At 36.4% G+C, this 17,046-nt stretch overlaps 1 protein-coding gene across 1 annotated transcript; it reads right to left on the bottom strand.

The window, feature by feature from the left end:
* Positions 1-4,013: 4,013 nt before the first annotated feature.
* LOC116113237 (ethylene-responsive transcription factor ERF014-like) lies at positions 4,014-4,286 on the bottom strand. Its single transcript, XM_031399386.1, has one exon. It carries the CDS (start codon positions 4,284-4,286, stop codon positions 4,014-4,016), a length of 273 nt encoding a protein of 90 aa, XP_031255246.1.
* Positions 4,287-17,046: the final 12,760 nt, after the last annotated feature.

Below are 17,046 nucleotides of genomic sequence, written 5' to 3'. Positions count from 1 at the left end.
CGAACAAAAAGTGAGTTAAAATGAAAATGGCGGACAAACTCAAGAACAGTTCGTTTACCTTGCTTAGATGCTGGAACGACGTGGTCATCAGGTCGTCGCCCGTATCGACGAACTCATCATATGACTCCGATAGTCCACACTCAAGTATAGAGTAGACTATCAGCTGCAGGTATTCGGGCAGGTTCCCCAACGAATCCAGCACTGGTGTGTCCTTCGCCTTGTCGGCAGCAACCGTCTTAACCGCGGGTTCCTTGCCTGACCTCCTTCCGGTGCCCCGCCGCGAACTCAGAGGTTCAACCTCTGATTCAGTCTCTGACTCGTTGGCCTGAATTTGCTTCCTTTTCTTTGATCGCTGGGCCGGAGCCTTCCGCCTCAGACGAGCAGGCAATGTCTAAGCGACTTGTTCTGTCCTGGTCGTTTCCTCCACATGACGGGGCTGGGAAGGCGCTGCAATTCACACTGGTTGCGCCGCTGTGGGGCGAGCAGCTTCGGCCTCCCTAGCTCTCCTCGATCGAGGGAAGTTAAATGGCGCTCGCAGGGGCTGCTCGGATTCTTTCAGAGGCATGGTTGCTGCATGCGAGTACGTTAGTAACTAAACAAAAATTAGTCTATGACTAGAAGGGAATCAGTGTAACTTACACTCTGGGGACTCTAAAGACGTGTTGTTGCTGAAAAAACTGTACTTCCGTAAGTTCGCGGTCATCACGAGCTTCCTCACATCCCGACTTTCTTCAGGGAGAACCCCAAAAGACACGATCCTATCCGGGTTGGTGAGCAGATCTAGGCTGGTCGTCTTGTTAACTGCAAAAGAATGCAGGTCGTTAGAAAAAGGACTCGCACAGCTAATGAATCTAGCGAAGAAGAACCTACTTGGTTTCTGAAAGCGACAATAGCCGTCGTAGCAGAAGAAGAAGAACTGCATCTCATAGGCCCCCACGTTGCTAGGATAGCTATGTATCCCTTCGACGATGGTAGATCGCTGAGACAAGTAATAGGAGTCTTTGTCCTTACTCCTTTTGAGGAAATACGAACAGTCGAGGTCCACAGCTGCTAGCTCGCCTAAGCCGCTCTCACGACACGCGATGTACATCGCAACAACGATGACATACGCGTTTGGCATTAATTGCATTGGTGCGATCCCGAAGTGATCCAAGACCAACCTAATAAAAGGGTGGAGAGGAATCATCCCCCCACCCTTGAAGATCTCTTCGGAGATCGCAGCCAGGCCGTCAGAAGGATGCCGCGACGACCGGGTGGCATCGAGGAACACCTCCGTGCGGACGTCGAACTGTCTCTTTATCCTCTCGAACTTTTCTCAGGTGAGAACCGAGAAGACCTCAAGGGATTCGTCCATGGGAACATCCCGCGAAGACGAACCGGCTCCTTCTTCGGATCTGGATGCTGAGGGTTCCATTCCAGAGTCTGCAACACCGACAAACAGAAGGTCATTTTAGCCATTGTACGTCGCCCCGTATGGCGGCTTGGAGCAAATTCCCTATAACCTAACTGTGGCTCGAGTCGCCATTCATGGCAAGAATCCAACTTCGGCATCGCGTCTCTGACAAAACATCAGATGACCCAACGCCATTGCATCGCAAACAAAAAAAAAAAAGGAACAAGAACAAAAAACCCTTACCTTTTGGGGGATGTGATCGTGAACGGTTCTTGCTTCAGGTGTCAGAGAAATGTCAATCGGAAAAGAAAGGCTTCCGGTTTGCAGAGAGTTTTCGCTCGAGGCAAAAGGAATTATGGTGGCCTCATCTGAAAAATCTGGGTTTTTATATGGACTACGAACCGGCGTTTACCACTCCTCAGAATCAAAATGACGCCTTTCTCTCTCTCCGCATTAAATGCGCCCCACGCCGCATTTATTGTTGTGATGAGAGTTTTCGTTTCGGGCGTGTCATGCAATTAATGCTCTGCCAAAGCAATAACGCGTCAGCACACAATGCATTTAATGCGTGTGGCAGACACCTGACACACGCAGAGCGCCTGTCAACGCAGAAACGACCTCATTAAATCTCCATCTCTAAGGCACGGTAAGAAATGTCCGATGAACTCAGGACGCTTGGGCGATGGCTGCTAGGTCGTTCAGACAAGGTTTGCGCGAGGTCATGTTCGCAAAAGGTCCTATCCCGAGCTTTTTTCATTCAGATCAGAATGGTCAGAACCTCCAATCGCGGCATGACTTAGTTTCCAAGGTTTGATCCTCAAGCCTTAAAAACTAGGGGACTTCTGTTATGCCTGGGAAATCAAGGGCTGACGTGAGAAATCACGTGTTGGGGTGTGACCTGCTCCCGTCAGAATGGTAAGCACATGTCAAGCCTGCAAGACGCCGTGGAGCTCCCACGTGTCCATTCCCTGCTCCAAATCGCGTGAAATCAGCTTGGAAGGTGGGCAATGTGACATAAAGCCGGATTTAGCCCTGACATTCACACCAACCCACGGATTTAATGATGATTACCTGCACTCATCTCACTATAAAAAAGGAAAGACGCATTCATTGAGGGGATTCGACCTTTTTACACTCTGAATTAGCTTTCTCTCTCCTTTGTATCTTTGTATTTACTTTTGCTAATCATTTGTAAGTCAGTCCGCTGTTGCGACCTGACCCACAATACTAATACAACAATCAGTGGACGTAGGACTTGCTACCTTAGCATCCGAACCACTTTAAAAAACTCTCATTATTGCATTTACTCTACATGTTATCCATAATCACATGTGTCTCTTGGCCAACCAACGTTACACACGTGTCAATTAGTTGGTGTCTAAATGTCGCATCAACAACGGTAAATATGAAAGAACCCACCACAACTGCGATGGGTAAATACAGCTTCAATCCCGCACACTGAATCTGCCCTTAATAGGCCATTAAAGCACGTTTATTTCCTAAGGGCAATATAACACTATATAGGATTATCTTGTTCCCTTATTTGTCAAGATGTAAATATACGATATTAGTTGATTTGATATGAGTCCATTCATGGTTTCTATTATTAAATTAATGGACTATTTTATCCTTAGGACCATAATATCCTTGAACTTAAAAAAAATTATCCAAGACTGGTAGTCGAATCTGGCCAACATCGCCAACGATCGGGCGTCGACCACCACCACCCGCTGTCGGACGCTGATGTCGAAACGACCCACGATCGACCGTATTTGGCCAGTCATGCACCGATCTAACCGTTTCTGATTAGAACTAATTTGGCTATTTTCGGCCAAATCCACACACCTGACCATTTTTACAGAATATATCAATTCATACCAAATTGTCTTTTATACCTACAAACCAAATTCTTTATTTCACACAACTGTTTAAAATCAAAGGTATTTTATTTCTATGTCATGCAATACAAGTACGATGCAGCTTGGATTATTTTAATGTAAAGACAACTATTATTAAACTAATACAAAATAGACTCCTTTTGTTCAGGTCAAATGCCAAGGGTTGATTTCTAAAAGATGATTTAAAAGAGTTGTTAATATTTTATTTCTTATGAATAAATATTTAAAATAACCTTCCATTTTTTTTTTAATTAATAAATAATTAAAACAACAATTTTTTTTTTTATTTTGATCTTAATAAAAAAATAGTAAATAATAAATTCATTTTTATCTATTATTTTCTATAAATATATAATCAAACATTAATTCCTTTTTTATTCTGATTTTCATAAACAAATGATTAAAAATTATTCATTCCTTATTTTCATTTTATATTTATATAAAATAAATAAGATAATTGATTTAATTATTCTTTTTTTGTTTTATAAATAAAATCAGCAGTAATATATTTGTAACAACCAACTCATTATTCCAAGACTCCAATTTTTTAAGTGAAGTTAATTCATTTTCAATGATGAAGTAATATATTCGAACGCATTCTTACTTCTTACCCTCGCTATTTGGAGTGGGTAAAAGACAAATAAATATCTTGAAAGTGAATTATTCTCAGTAAAATATCATTTCAACTCAATAAGTGAAATCAAAAGATTTTTTTTTCCTCTTTATATTCTTTGACATTTCCATGAGTTTTTTTCTGCGGAAGATCCTTTGAGGCATAAAAGTGCAGCATCATAAGCTCTAGCTGCGGCTTCAGGTGTAGAATAAGAGCCCAACCATATTCTTGTTTTCTGATTTGGTGATCTAATCTCTGACACCCATGAACCCCAACTTCTCATTCTCACTTCCTTGTACTTCTTTTTCTTGCTTGATGATGATGTTGATGGCATTGCCTTAGATATTGGCTCCTGTTGGATCTTCTGCTCAGTCTTCACCATTGTTGTATAACATAAAGATCAACTACAGTAAAATCTATACAGCCAATTAGATCCATTTATTTTAAGAAAAACAAATATATATGTACATATATGATGATGAAATAACAACACAAGAATCAAAAGCAAAAATTACACTATATCCACTTGCATATTTGGTAATAGAGCTGACCTCAGGGCTGTCTGGTAGTATTTTCAAATTACAGCTAGCCAGGTTTTGTGGAGACCAATTAATATTTATGTTCAAAAACATCATAAATTGTTGAAACAAGATTAGTGTTTTCCACTGGAGAGAAAATGAAAGGTCTTAATTTTTTAATGTGACATTCTAAGTCTAAAGTTGCACACAAAATCATTGCATGACTTTTTGTTGAGACAGTTAATTTACATTACACCAACTTATAATACAGCTTGAAAGTGTAAAAAAATTTCTGAATTAAGGAAATTAAAGTTCCACTGTAACTTTTGAGGAAAAGGCAAAATGAATCTAGCATTCTGGAACTCATATGCACCAATCACAGACCAGACCAGCAAAGAAAGCTTAATTATTTATTATTTAAGTAGCTTGCTCTAGACTAATTTCCCTGACTTAAACAGCAACTCACAGGACAACCCACCCCAGTTAACACCCAACAAAGATATACATTAAACAAATCAAACTAAGAAAAATTGAAATGAATGGTAAATTATAGATTTATTTCACCATCTGGGCTCTGGTTATTTTTTCATCATATGTTCTATTTTTGGGTGATCATATCTTAAATTATATCCATATGATTATTTAATGGAGTTGAAGAGAGAGAAACATAGGATTCTTCCTCCCATGGGCAACGTCCAGGATCTCCAGTTGATGGTTAATAAATAGGATTCTTCCTCCCATGGGCAACTTCCAGGATCTCCAGTTGATGGTTAATAAATTAATATAAAACTTTAGGCTGTGGGCTGTGATACACAGAAGAAATTAATTGATTCACCAGGCCAAGGCCTGGGTCGGGGTCTTATTGAATGTAACATTAATAAATTTTAATATTACATTCAAGAGTCTTGATCTGAATGTAATATTAAAATTCTTCAATTGACATGAGCTTCCTGGCAGCTGCTGGAGTGAGAGACAAACATGGTGATATAAAATCTAGATGCTGACTTGCTTGAATTCCAAAAAGAGTATAAAATCTGTTGCACACCCCGAGTTTGCCCATATAAACATTCCCACCTTCACCTGCAAGTCTGCAACCCATTCACTTCACAACACCAAACTTTACTCTGCAACACACAGCCATAACCATGAACTGGAAAATCGATTTACGCTTTCTTCTTCCACTTCTCCTCTACCTTCTCCGTATTTTACTTAGCGACCAATTAACTTACATTGATCTATTTCACAAAGAGGGCAACGATGACAATGTCGACGATTACTTCTTATTAACCTCAGTGGCCCTGCTCTTTCTTTTCTGTGCCATTCTCGTCTTTCTACTCACCTCCATCAAACTTCCTATACATGTTTTGATATACCCACTTCTTGTCAAGTTCGGCGACTTTTCTTGGCCACTGACTCTGGCATTACTTGCCTCACTCCTCCTCTGTCGTCCATTACTCTTCTTCATTGCTTACTTAATTTGCATAGCCATTTCTCCTTGGTTTCAAAAGCTGGTAGAGATTGTGAAGCGGTTATGGCTATGGTTTTATCATGAGTTTCTTCAAGCCATTTCAGCCTTTACTGTAACTAGCATCAATCTACAACAACCGCCACTGCCGCCCATTGAAAGAGGAGAAGAAGAAGATGGCGATGACTTCATCGTTGCTGTTTTGCTCCAAGAAGTAACAGACGACTCTTCTGATATTGAGCTTGGGTTAAGTTGAGTTACGTGATACATTGTCTATTAAAACTCTGTTTTTCAGATTTTAAATATGAGATGATTAATTTTTTTTTTTTTTTTTTAAATTTTCGCTTAGTTTCCTAAGAAAAATATATCTGTTGGCATGATTAAATTTGGTAATTTCCTGTAATTTTTACTGTTTGTAAACATGATGAGCACTTTGGTTATATACTATTGGGACTTACATGTTGCTTATGAAATTAACAAGTCACATGATCAAAAGTTTATTATGATTTTTCAATTATCATGCAATGAGTTGCCGATCTTCTTGCGTGATCAGTGATGCATCAACAAAGAATAATATCTAATGAGTTAGTCATGATGTCCGGATAAACATAAGTTAGATCTTAAGTTTATAAACATCATTAAATAATTTTGCCATCGTGATTCGTGACAGAGGCAACATTAACACCCACGTATGGATTCCTTGTAGGATTGTTTTGTTGTTGTTGCAATATTGGTAACTTGAGGTGTATCCATGTTTTCAACTAGGGATGAACAAAAACGGGACCGGCGTCGGGACTATTTATGTTACCTCCCAATTTTTAACCCTAGATTATCAGGTGGTTTATGTGAAATTTAAGAGGCTACTTTTGCGCGAACATTTTCAAAAGATTTTTTATATAACTCAAAATTCTTTATTATAAAAAATATATCTATAAAAACAAAAATCCAATATACTCTTTATCTTTAAAATATAAATTAAAGAATGAGTTTAACTCTCCACATCTAGAAAGTCAAAATTTACTTACTTTTCTAATTTTAAATAATAACTTACAAATTTCTATGCATTTTATTTATTAATTTCCTCTCCTATTAAGTCTTTATCTTGAAAATAAAGATCATCTCTATTAAATTTAAAGAGTTTATTAAATTTAAATAAAAATTATATTCTTAATATCTAGAAATTAATGATTATCTTCAAAACATAATTGAAGATGCTCTAACTCCCAAATCTACAGGAGTTTATGAAACTTCTAACCGCCTCGGGCTTCTTTTTATCCCTTTAAAAATCATTAAGAATTGATGATTGTATTGGTTATAAAGACTTAATCAAATGCCACTGCTTTTTAATGTAAGGTCCTGTTAGTATTACATTCCAGTCAAACTCCATTTTTCTGAATAGTTTATGAAATTAAATAGACGGTTAAAATATATGACTTCTTTCCTTTTTTTTTTAATTAATTTAAAACTCATCCAATCTTGCTTTACAGCAATTTGAATATGGGCCGGAATCTACAATTTGATTTCAACCAAAAATATTAAACAAAATAAAATGATAACCAGTATCGAGAGAGAACTCTGCTCATTGGCATATAAATTTTTAATTTCAAACTCCGTAATTTTCTACAATGGTCATTCAGATCCGATTACAAGTCAAAAAGTTATTTTATGGTTAACAACTAATTCACCTTCTAAATTAAAATAAAAAAATTGAATTAAAGCATTTCAACCCTTCAACATTATTGTTTTCGAAAAAAGCAATACTAGGTCTACAGTCCAATATCACAACCTCCAATGTAACAGCTCATAATTGGTTAGCTCACAAATAGGTTTTACCTGCTCGTTATAGGTCCTGCATACCTATTTGCAAACTGATCAATTACGAACTACCACGTCGAAAGCTGTAAGAGAAGACGGTATGATTGGGTTATAGACCTAGTATTACTCTTTTAAAAAACTAATAATGACAATGATATCCAAAGAAACAATTATATTCTTCTTGTCCAAAGAGCAAATCTTTCCAAAACCAACAGATGGACAGCTTGTTTCGAATCATCATTTAACTCAAAAATAGATACAAAGAAGGCCATCCTCAAGTCATATTTTATTCCGCTAAGAGCAAAATGCCAAGTTCAATTATCAAATAAAATAGTGACACTCCGACGATAAACATCAAGTTTCCAATCGCCTTCAACTTACCCTAACCCTCATCGACTGTTAACAACCACAACAAAATGGNTCAGTGATGCATCAACAAAGAATAATATCTAATGAGTTAGCCATGATGTCCGGATAAACATAAGTTAGATCTTGAGCTTATAAAGACAAATAAACCTCATTAACTAATTTTGCCATCGTGATTCGTGACAGAGGCAACCTTAACACCCACGTATGGATTCCTTGTAGGATTGTTTTGTTGTTGTTTAATGTTTTTGTTGCAATATTGGTAACTTGAGGTGTATCCATGTTTTCAACTAGGGATGAACAAAAAAGGGACCGGCCCGGGATTCGACTGGCCCAACACTAGTCGGAACTATTTATGTTACCTCCTGTTATGCACGGGAAAATGAAGAGCTGACGTGGAAGGAGTCGCGTCAGGAGTAACCTGCCCCCGTCAGGACAATGTGCGCACGTCAGACCTGCAAAATAAACATGGAGCTCACACGCGTCCGTCTCTCTGCAGCAAGTCACGCAAAGTCAGCTTGGAAAAAGGGAAAACGGGACGTGAAGATAGATGATATCCTGACAATCACACCAACCCGTAGATTTAATGATGATTACACGCTTCAATTCGATATAAAATGTAGAAAACCTCACCATTAAGGGGGTTGGTTCATTCATTACCCAAGGACAACTCTCTCTCTCTTGTAAAAAAGAAAGAGCAAATTACTTTCATTAACTCTTATGTACGTCAGTCCGCTTAGCGACCTAACCCACACCAACATCAATACAAAATCAGTGGACGTAGGATTTGCTACCTTAGCATCCGAACCACTTAAAAAGCCTCTTTTCATTTATTTTCATTAAACGCATCCATTGTCACGAGCATAATATACATAAAACAGTGTCACCCACGTGACAGTTGGTTGGTGCGCAAAACGAGCATCAACACCTCCCAATTTTTAACCCTAGATTATCAGGTTTATGTGAAATTTAAGAGGCTGCTTTTGTAACTCCGAAATCCACAGGAGTTTATGGAACTTCTAACCATCTGGGGCTTCTTTTTATCCCTTTAAAAATCATGGAGAATTGATGGTTGTATTGGTTATAAAGACTTGATGTAAAGCCACTGCTTTTTACTGTAGTGTCCTGCTAGTACTACAATCCAGTCAAACTCTATTTTCTGAATAGTTTATGAAAATAAATAGGGGGTTAAAATCTATGAATTCTTTTTTTTTTTTTAAATTAATTTAAAACTCATCCAATCTTGCTTTACAACAATTTGAATGTAGGCTGGAATCTACAATTTGATTTCAACCAAAAACATTAAACAAAATAAAATGATAACCAGTATCAAGAACTCTGCTCATTGGCATATAAATTTTTAATTTCAAACTCCGTAATTTACAACAATTGTCATTCAGATCCAATTACAAGTCAAAGAGTAATGCTATGCTTACTCACAATCTTACTAACCTCTTACTATTCTATGTAAATATAACGGCATAGTACGGGTACCATACATCTAGTACCCGTACTATGTCGTTATATTTATACAGGATAGTAAGAGGTTAGTAAGACTGTGAGTAAGCAGAGTTTTATTGCAAGTCAAAAAATCATTTTATGGTTAACAGCTAATTCAACGTCTAAATTAAAAAAAAAAAAATTTGAATTAAAGCGTTTCAACCCTTCAACATTATTATTTTCGAAAAAAATAATATTAGGTTCACAGTTCAATCTCACAACCTTCGATGTGAATTAGTGATTAGTTAACTCACAAATAGGTTCCGCCTACTTGCTATAGGCCCTGCATACCCATTTGTAAACTGATCAATTATGAACTGTCACGTCAGAAGTTGTAAAAAAATACTGTATTGATTAGGTTGTGAACCTGGTATTACTCTTTTCCAAAACCAATAATGACAATGATATCCAAAGAAACAATTATATTCTTTTAGCAAATCTTTCCAAAACCAACACATGGACGGCTTATTTTGAATCACCATTTAACTCAAAAATAGATATCAAAAAGGCCATCCTTAAATCATATTTTATTCCAGTAAGAGCCAAATGCCAAGTTCAATTATCAAATAAAATAGTGACACTCTGGCGTTAAACATCAAGTTTCCAATCGCCTTCAACTTACCCTAACCCTTGTTGACTGTCAACAACCACGACAAAATGGTAAATATTTTTCATCACAGTTTCAACTTCCCCTTTTACTTCTCTCTCTCTCTTGATGAGATCAAAAGAATGCTAGCATTTTTTTGACAAACACTACAGAAAATATTCTAGCTGGAGAGAGAAACCTAAAATCCAAAGGGCCTGTCGGCTACACAAAGAGCATATACTATCCAAGCATACAATGCCTGAATTTGTATTTATTTTCAATGTTGTTAATTTTCACTTACACGAGAGAAAGGGATCACCCTTTTGCCTTCACAAGCTGGAGCACAAACCACTGCCAACAGTATCAACTAGAGGGCACCTGGTAACTATCACCTCATTCCGAAGTTCACAACAAGACTTAAAACCCCTTGTGTTAAGTGGGTTTTAGAGTTTTGTGATTTTAATCTTACCCACAGAGCTAGTTATGAGTCGTTTTATCCAACTTCATCACCAAGAAATGATAGACCCATGCACTACTTACACAATGGGAAAGTTCAAATTTCCAACAGTGAAACATAATTTTCTGGAAATTCAAGGAAACTCTGAGACAAAAAAGTAATACTAAAATAGTTGTAATGCATACCTCTCAAACATAATTCAACAAAATCTTCGAAGCAGTTGTTACGTCCACCATAACATTAGAACTGCCAAACTCACTAAAAGTATCAGAAAAATCATACAAGATCATCATACTTTGCCTACATAAGTTCACTGACCTAGACTAGAACACGTCCATTTCCATCTGTTGCTCAAGCATGATAATCTAGTACCGGTCATGTCGCCTAGTAAAAGATAATATGGACGAAAATCCATTATTATTTTTATGGACGCTCGTCCATTCATGATGAATGGTTGTCCATTAATTATATATATTATTTTTCCATCATTTTTAGTATGTATAAATAAGACCACCAGGGAAAAAATAGACTTTTTATTAAAAATCTTAAACTTATTGGACTAAATCGTTGGTATCCCATAGTATTGGAGGTAAGTATTCTGTTTCAAATCCTAAGGATGACGTCGTTTTGGGAGCTGCTGAATTAAATCTTGGTTGTTGATCAACTGCAGAGCCAATGGCTGAAGATCAACAATCTGGTCAACACTATATAAAGGAACAAATTGGGAAAGAGCAGAAGGGTTTTTTCTTCTTCGTGAATTGTAGAGCAATTGTTGAAGGGTTTCTTTTTCTCTTGTTACATTCAATCTGTGTAATCTTGGTGAGTGAGTGTTTGGTTTTTCATTCAAGTGAGAGGGGTTTTACTCTCAAGTTAATAGGGAATCTGATTGTGTTCTCTAGGTAGGATTACGGGAAAGGTTGTGTTGTATTCTTGAGTGAGTGATCTTTGATCTGTGGTGTAAACTCTTGATTGTAATTGATTAGTGCAGCGAGCTCCTCTGATTCAGAAGCTCAACATGGACATAGCCTACCCAATCTTGAATAGGTGAACCACGGTAATTTTGTGTGTATTGTTGTGGTTGTTTTATCTTGATTGTGTGTTAAAGATTAGGAAAATTTACATAACAAGCTCAGATGCCTATCCCTGCTTCGATGATACTTAGACTGATGTTGGAGAAAAAGAATCTTCCAGCAATGAATGTATTGTGGTTGGTTTTTCTGCATATGGTGAAGACTGAAACTGGGACGTGTGTTGCATCAAATTTCTTGATTCAGATGTGTGATTGTTTCCTACTTTTAAGTGCAGAGAAAAGCAATTGCGCAAAGCTGATCAAACCTGATACAATGATCTTTAACCTTGTGCTGGATGCTTGTGTGAGATTCGGATCACCTCTTAAAGGCCAACATATAATGGAACTTATGTACAGACTGGGGTCATTCCTGATGCTCACACAATTGTTGTTATGGCTCAGATTCATGAAATGAACAGTCATAGGGATGAGCTGAAGAAATTTAAAGATTACATTGATCGAGTATTAGTTCCATTTCTGCAGCATTACAGGCAGTTTTATGATAGTCTTTTGAGCTTGTATTTTAAGTTTGATGATATTGATGCAGCTTCTGAGCTTGTATTGGATATGAATAGATATCGAGACTCTCTTCCTGATCAAAAACTTATGAAAGGCAGTCCCAATCTGAGCTTGTAATGATTACTTTGAATTCCTCAATTTATAGTGGAGGAATTCAAGATAATCATTACAAATCTAAAAGTGGGTAGATACTGTACAAGGTCTTCCTTATCTCCTAATGGCTAACTTGAAAAATATCCTCAAATTACTTAGGGATTGAACAGGTGTCCGCTCCAATTTACTCATAGACAAAACCTGAATCTGTCGAGTTGACGGCATCCATATTCTTTCTGCATTGGGGGACGTGAAAGCTTCTAGACGGTACAAAGCCTTCCTGAACTCTGATTGGAACTTACATCAGCCGTTATTTTTTAGGCATAACATGTACAATCTTTGGGTTTTTCTGCTTCTCTTATTATAAATTCTCTTCCTTTTTTTCTAAGGTTCATCAGGTTCTTGGTCTGTTTTCGATTATAAGGGCCAACATCACTTGCCCAATTAATAGAAAAGAGAACCTCGTGATTGAAGTGAATACCAAGATATTATAATTATTGATACTTGTTTATGACTATTAAAAAGCACTAATTATTGGTCAAATTGAGTTGCATCAAAAATTGTTAATGAAGAAGAAGAAGATACAGTGCCATTTATGTATTTAATTTAAGAACAATTATGTGTTTAGAAATTAAAAACAATGTGTAATCTGATTTGGGCCAAGATTTAGATAGAAATTGAGCTTCTTTTGGATTTGTTTGAGTGTAATGTGCAGTCAGTGGATGTCTAACCCAATTTTTGGGGATTTAGACGAAAATTAAGACAGATGTCAATTATATAGATTTTCCCCCAATAACAACATGTAACATCCACATTGAGATACGTTACTTATGTTCTAATACCCTTAGTTTTACTTGTTGCAAGGTGGAAGATTAAAAAATTAGAATTTGCAAACTTCACCGCAGCAAGGAAAGAAGTTCACCGCGGCAACGTACACTTTGGAATTTTTTGCCAAGGCGACGAAACAATTTCGCCGTGGCAAAGAACTTGCTGGAATTTTTAAGAAAATTCTAGAAAACTTCCTTAAGGGCAAAATTGTCATTCCACCCATAATTAGTTGAAAATGTGGGGAGCAAAAAGTAGTAGAATTTCATGGAGAATGAAATAGAGATAAGGGTATTATTGTAATTGATCAAAGGGCAAAGATGGAATTTCATAGAAAATACAAGGGCAAAATGGGAAAGTATAAGAAATATTATGTGATATTAAGGGTTCAAGAATTGAAACTCTACCATTCTCTACTCCCTCTCATGCCACCTTCATCCCCAATTCTCTCAATTTCTTCACCAAATTTTCAAGGAAATTTACAAGATTTTGGTCAGATTTTGGTAGAATTTCAATCCTATGCATCCAAATGTAAGATTTATACTTTAAGATGTGAGATTAAAGTTTTTAAAGTGTTGAATTCTTATAGTTTATATGCTTCGGGTTTAAGAGGAAGAGGAAGTCTACCAAAGAGAGAGATTCTAATGTGGAACTACCCAAGTTTAAGGTAAGTAAATCCAACCCTAGCCATGATTTGAGCCAGAATTGTGTAGAGAAATTTTATATATGTATTTATGTGCTTGAATGTTGAGTATTGTTGATGGAATTGATATTGAATGATGGTTAGAATTCCCCCTTGAGAAGTAGTGTTTAGTATGAGATGAATTGGTGGGAGTTTGAAGAAGTTATGAAAGAGTTAGAATAGAATTTTGAAGTAGGAATTTCCTGGCCAGGTTTGGTGATGATTTTAGGGAGCTTTGCTCCAAATTTTGGTGGTTAGAAGTAGATATGGAGATGTAATCACCTTAGTGCTTTGTTTGTCCATACAAAGTATTTGATGAAATTTCAAAGAGAAGTGCATGTACGGGTATGTTAGTTCATTATTTTGATATGAGTTTGTAGATGATAGAGAAAGTAGAGAATGACATGTTTACATGCCATATTGCATTCTTGCATTTAAACATTTGAATTTAGAAAGAATAACAAGAAAAAGCCCATCTACATGCATACATGCATATAAGAACACTAAAGAACAAAGAGAAAGAAAAGAAAATTACTAAAGAAAAGAAAAGATATTAAATACAAAATTTCTAAAAGAAAGATAAGAGAAAAGAAGGTTGTTGCAATGGGGAACCCATGAGTGGTAAGAAGAAGAACATTTCCACATGCATGCCGCCTTTAGTGAGCAACCAAAGAATAAGAAAGAAGAATTTGTACAGTCCGTAAGAAGTACATGTGGTGAGGACTGTATCCAGAAGAACATACCTTCATGCATGCCGCCTTTAGTGAGTAGCCTAAGAATAAGAAGAAGAATTTGTACAATCCGTAAGAAGTGCATGTAGATGAGGACTGTACTCACTCACACGGCCAGGGTTCCGAATCTATACCTCAACCGAGTCCGATTGGCAAACAAGAAAAGAAAAGAAAGAAAGAAAGAACAGAAAAGAAGAAAAGAAAAGAAAGAAAGGTTAGAAAAGAAGAAAGAAAAGAAAGAAAGAATAGAAAAGAAGAAAAGAAAGACAGAATAGAAAAGAAGAAAGAAAAGAAAGAAAGAATAGAACAGAAGAAAGAAAGAAAAGAGAGAATAGAGAGAAAAGAAAGAAAGAAGAAAAACAAAAAGAAAGAAAGAAACACAGAAAAAGAGAGAGAGAAAACAGAAAAGAAAATGCATCTCTTATGCACTTGTGCATATGCATTATGCCATTTCTATTATTCAGAATTAGTTTCGCTGTTTGAGCTTACATGTTAGTAAGTGAGAAGCAAGAATTCTAGAAAGAACAGAGAAGTTAATGTAAGGAAAGAAATTCAGGATACGAGTAACGAAGGAAGAAGAATGGTATAACAGATTTACTTACTGAGCAATTAGTGCTCACTCCATTGATTTCACTGTTTTTACAGGTAGAAAGTGAGAAGCGGTCGGAGGGAACGTCGAGAAGCGGAAGAGAATGGCACCACTGTCCAGCTGTATTTTGAGTTTATGTATATGATTTTCCTACTTGATGAGAGAATTTATTTATAAAGTAAAGTTATTTTCTGGGCCCACTCTCTTATACTTGTATATATATATGTTTCCTATATCATATTTAGGGGTTTCTTATTATATATTTTTCGAAATATACTAGCTAGAAAGAGTTATTACACAACATCATATAACAATAACATTCCTAAAGGTGGAAAAATAACCCGTCCGGCTCGACCCGTGGCGGGTTAAGCAAAATTGCAGGCTAGGCCTAACCCAACCTGCCAACAATTCGGCCCGCCTCTTTGGCCAAAAGAATTGGCAAGTTGCCCAAAATTTTTTTTATTTTTTATTTTTTTCTTTTGTGCAATTTTTTTTAGTTAACTTTTTAAATATCAATAATTCAATTAAATTAATTTTTTTTGTTAACATTTCAAATATTAATTCAATTTTAATGCAATTAAATTGTAGTATAAGAAAAATTAGATTTATTCATTTATCAAAAAATAAAATAAGAAATAAGAAATTACAACAATTATTGCCTCGTTAGAAACCTTACCAAGGAAAACCTAATTGGGACAAAAACTTGGTAAGGAAAAAAGAGTGTAATAATTGACAGTTAATTTACAAATTACAAAGTTAAAATTTACAAAACAACTAATTTGAAGGTTGAGTAGGATCTCTCTCATCTGTATCATCTAAATTACAAAATTGAAATGATTCTATTAAAGTATCGTCGACAACCTCGTATTGATCTCGATGGCGCGACTGTTCCCAATCTCGAAGACATATGAAGACTTCAATCATTTTTTATAAAAGTTTAGTCCTCATGTCATTTAAAATTCTTTCACTTGCACTAAATGTTTGTTCGGATAAGATGGTTGAGACAAGAACAGAGAAAATATCCAGGGTAAGTCTTAATAATATCGGAAAAATATATTTTCTAGTTTTCCAATATTTTAAGACATTAAAGGTGGCTCTTTGTTGTGAATCTGCTGGTAGCACGTCAGGGTTCCCAAATATTGGTGAAACTCAGTACTCTGTAGCTGCATGGAGGACAATACATTTGTTGTTGATGCTTCTGAAGTGGAGGCTATGCTTCGGGTTTGGGTCCTCTTCGACCTATTAAGTGCACTCTAGGAGTCGAAATCTTCGTTCTGATGCTACTTCCTCGGATATTTTGCCTCTTNGATTTTTTAAATTTAATTTATTATAGTCAATCTGTTACAATAGAACTTCAATATGTGTCTTTTTGAAAATATTGTTTACGAAATGAATTGCCTTACGATTAAAAAAAAAAAAAATGTTTGTGTTGATGCTTGATTTTGCCACCAACGACTCACGCGTGCAAATTGCTAAGCGGGCTTAGAAGTTATGCGTGATGTGGAAATATGTAGCAAGAGAGTCAATAAAAGACAGTATTTAAATTGGTTCAGATGCTCAAAAGCAATACCTACATCCATTGTAGTTGTATTAATAGATGGTTACAGCCAGGTCGCATGTAGCGAGCTGAGTTACATTCTAGAGAGAATATATATATATATATATATATATATAGAGAGAGAGAGAGAGAGAGAGAGAGAGAGAGAGAGAGTATATTGTTTAAGACTAAAGATAAGCCAATCTCATAAATGAGAGAGGAGCCCTTTATTTATAGTGGGTGGATTCAAGGTAATAATCATGAGCCTACATTCCAGCAGGTGGGGTAGAATTCCTAACCCACTTCCCATTCGTTGTCTACATGAGAGATATCCTTAAATTGCGTAGGGCTTAGGCAGGTGGACGATTCCTAGCCACCCACAAGTTTGGC

Source organism: Pistacia vera, unplaced genomic scaffold, assembly GCF_008641045.1.
Source record: "Pistacia vera cultivar Batoury unplaced genomic scaffold, PisVer_v2 Contig676, whole genome shotgun sequence".
NCBI classification, from domain to species: domain Eukaryota; kingdom Viridiplantae; phylum Streptophyta; class Magnoliopsida; order Sapindales; family Anacardiaceae; genus Pistacia; species Pistacia vera.
The sequence above is the reverse complement of the archived record's forward strand: the minus strand, read 5'-3'. Positions and strand labels throughout refer to the sequence as shown.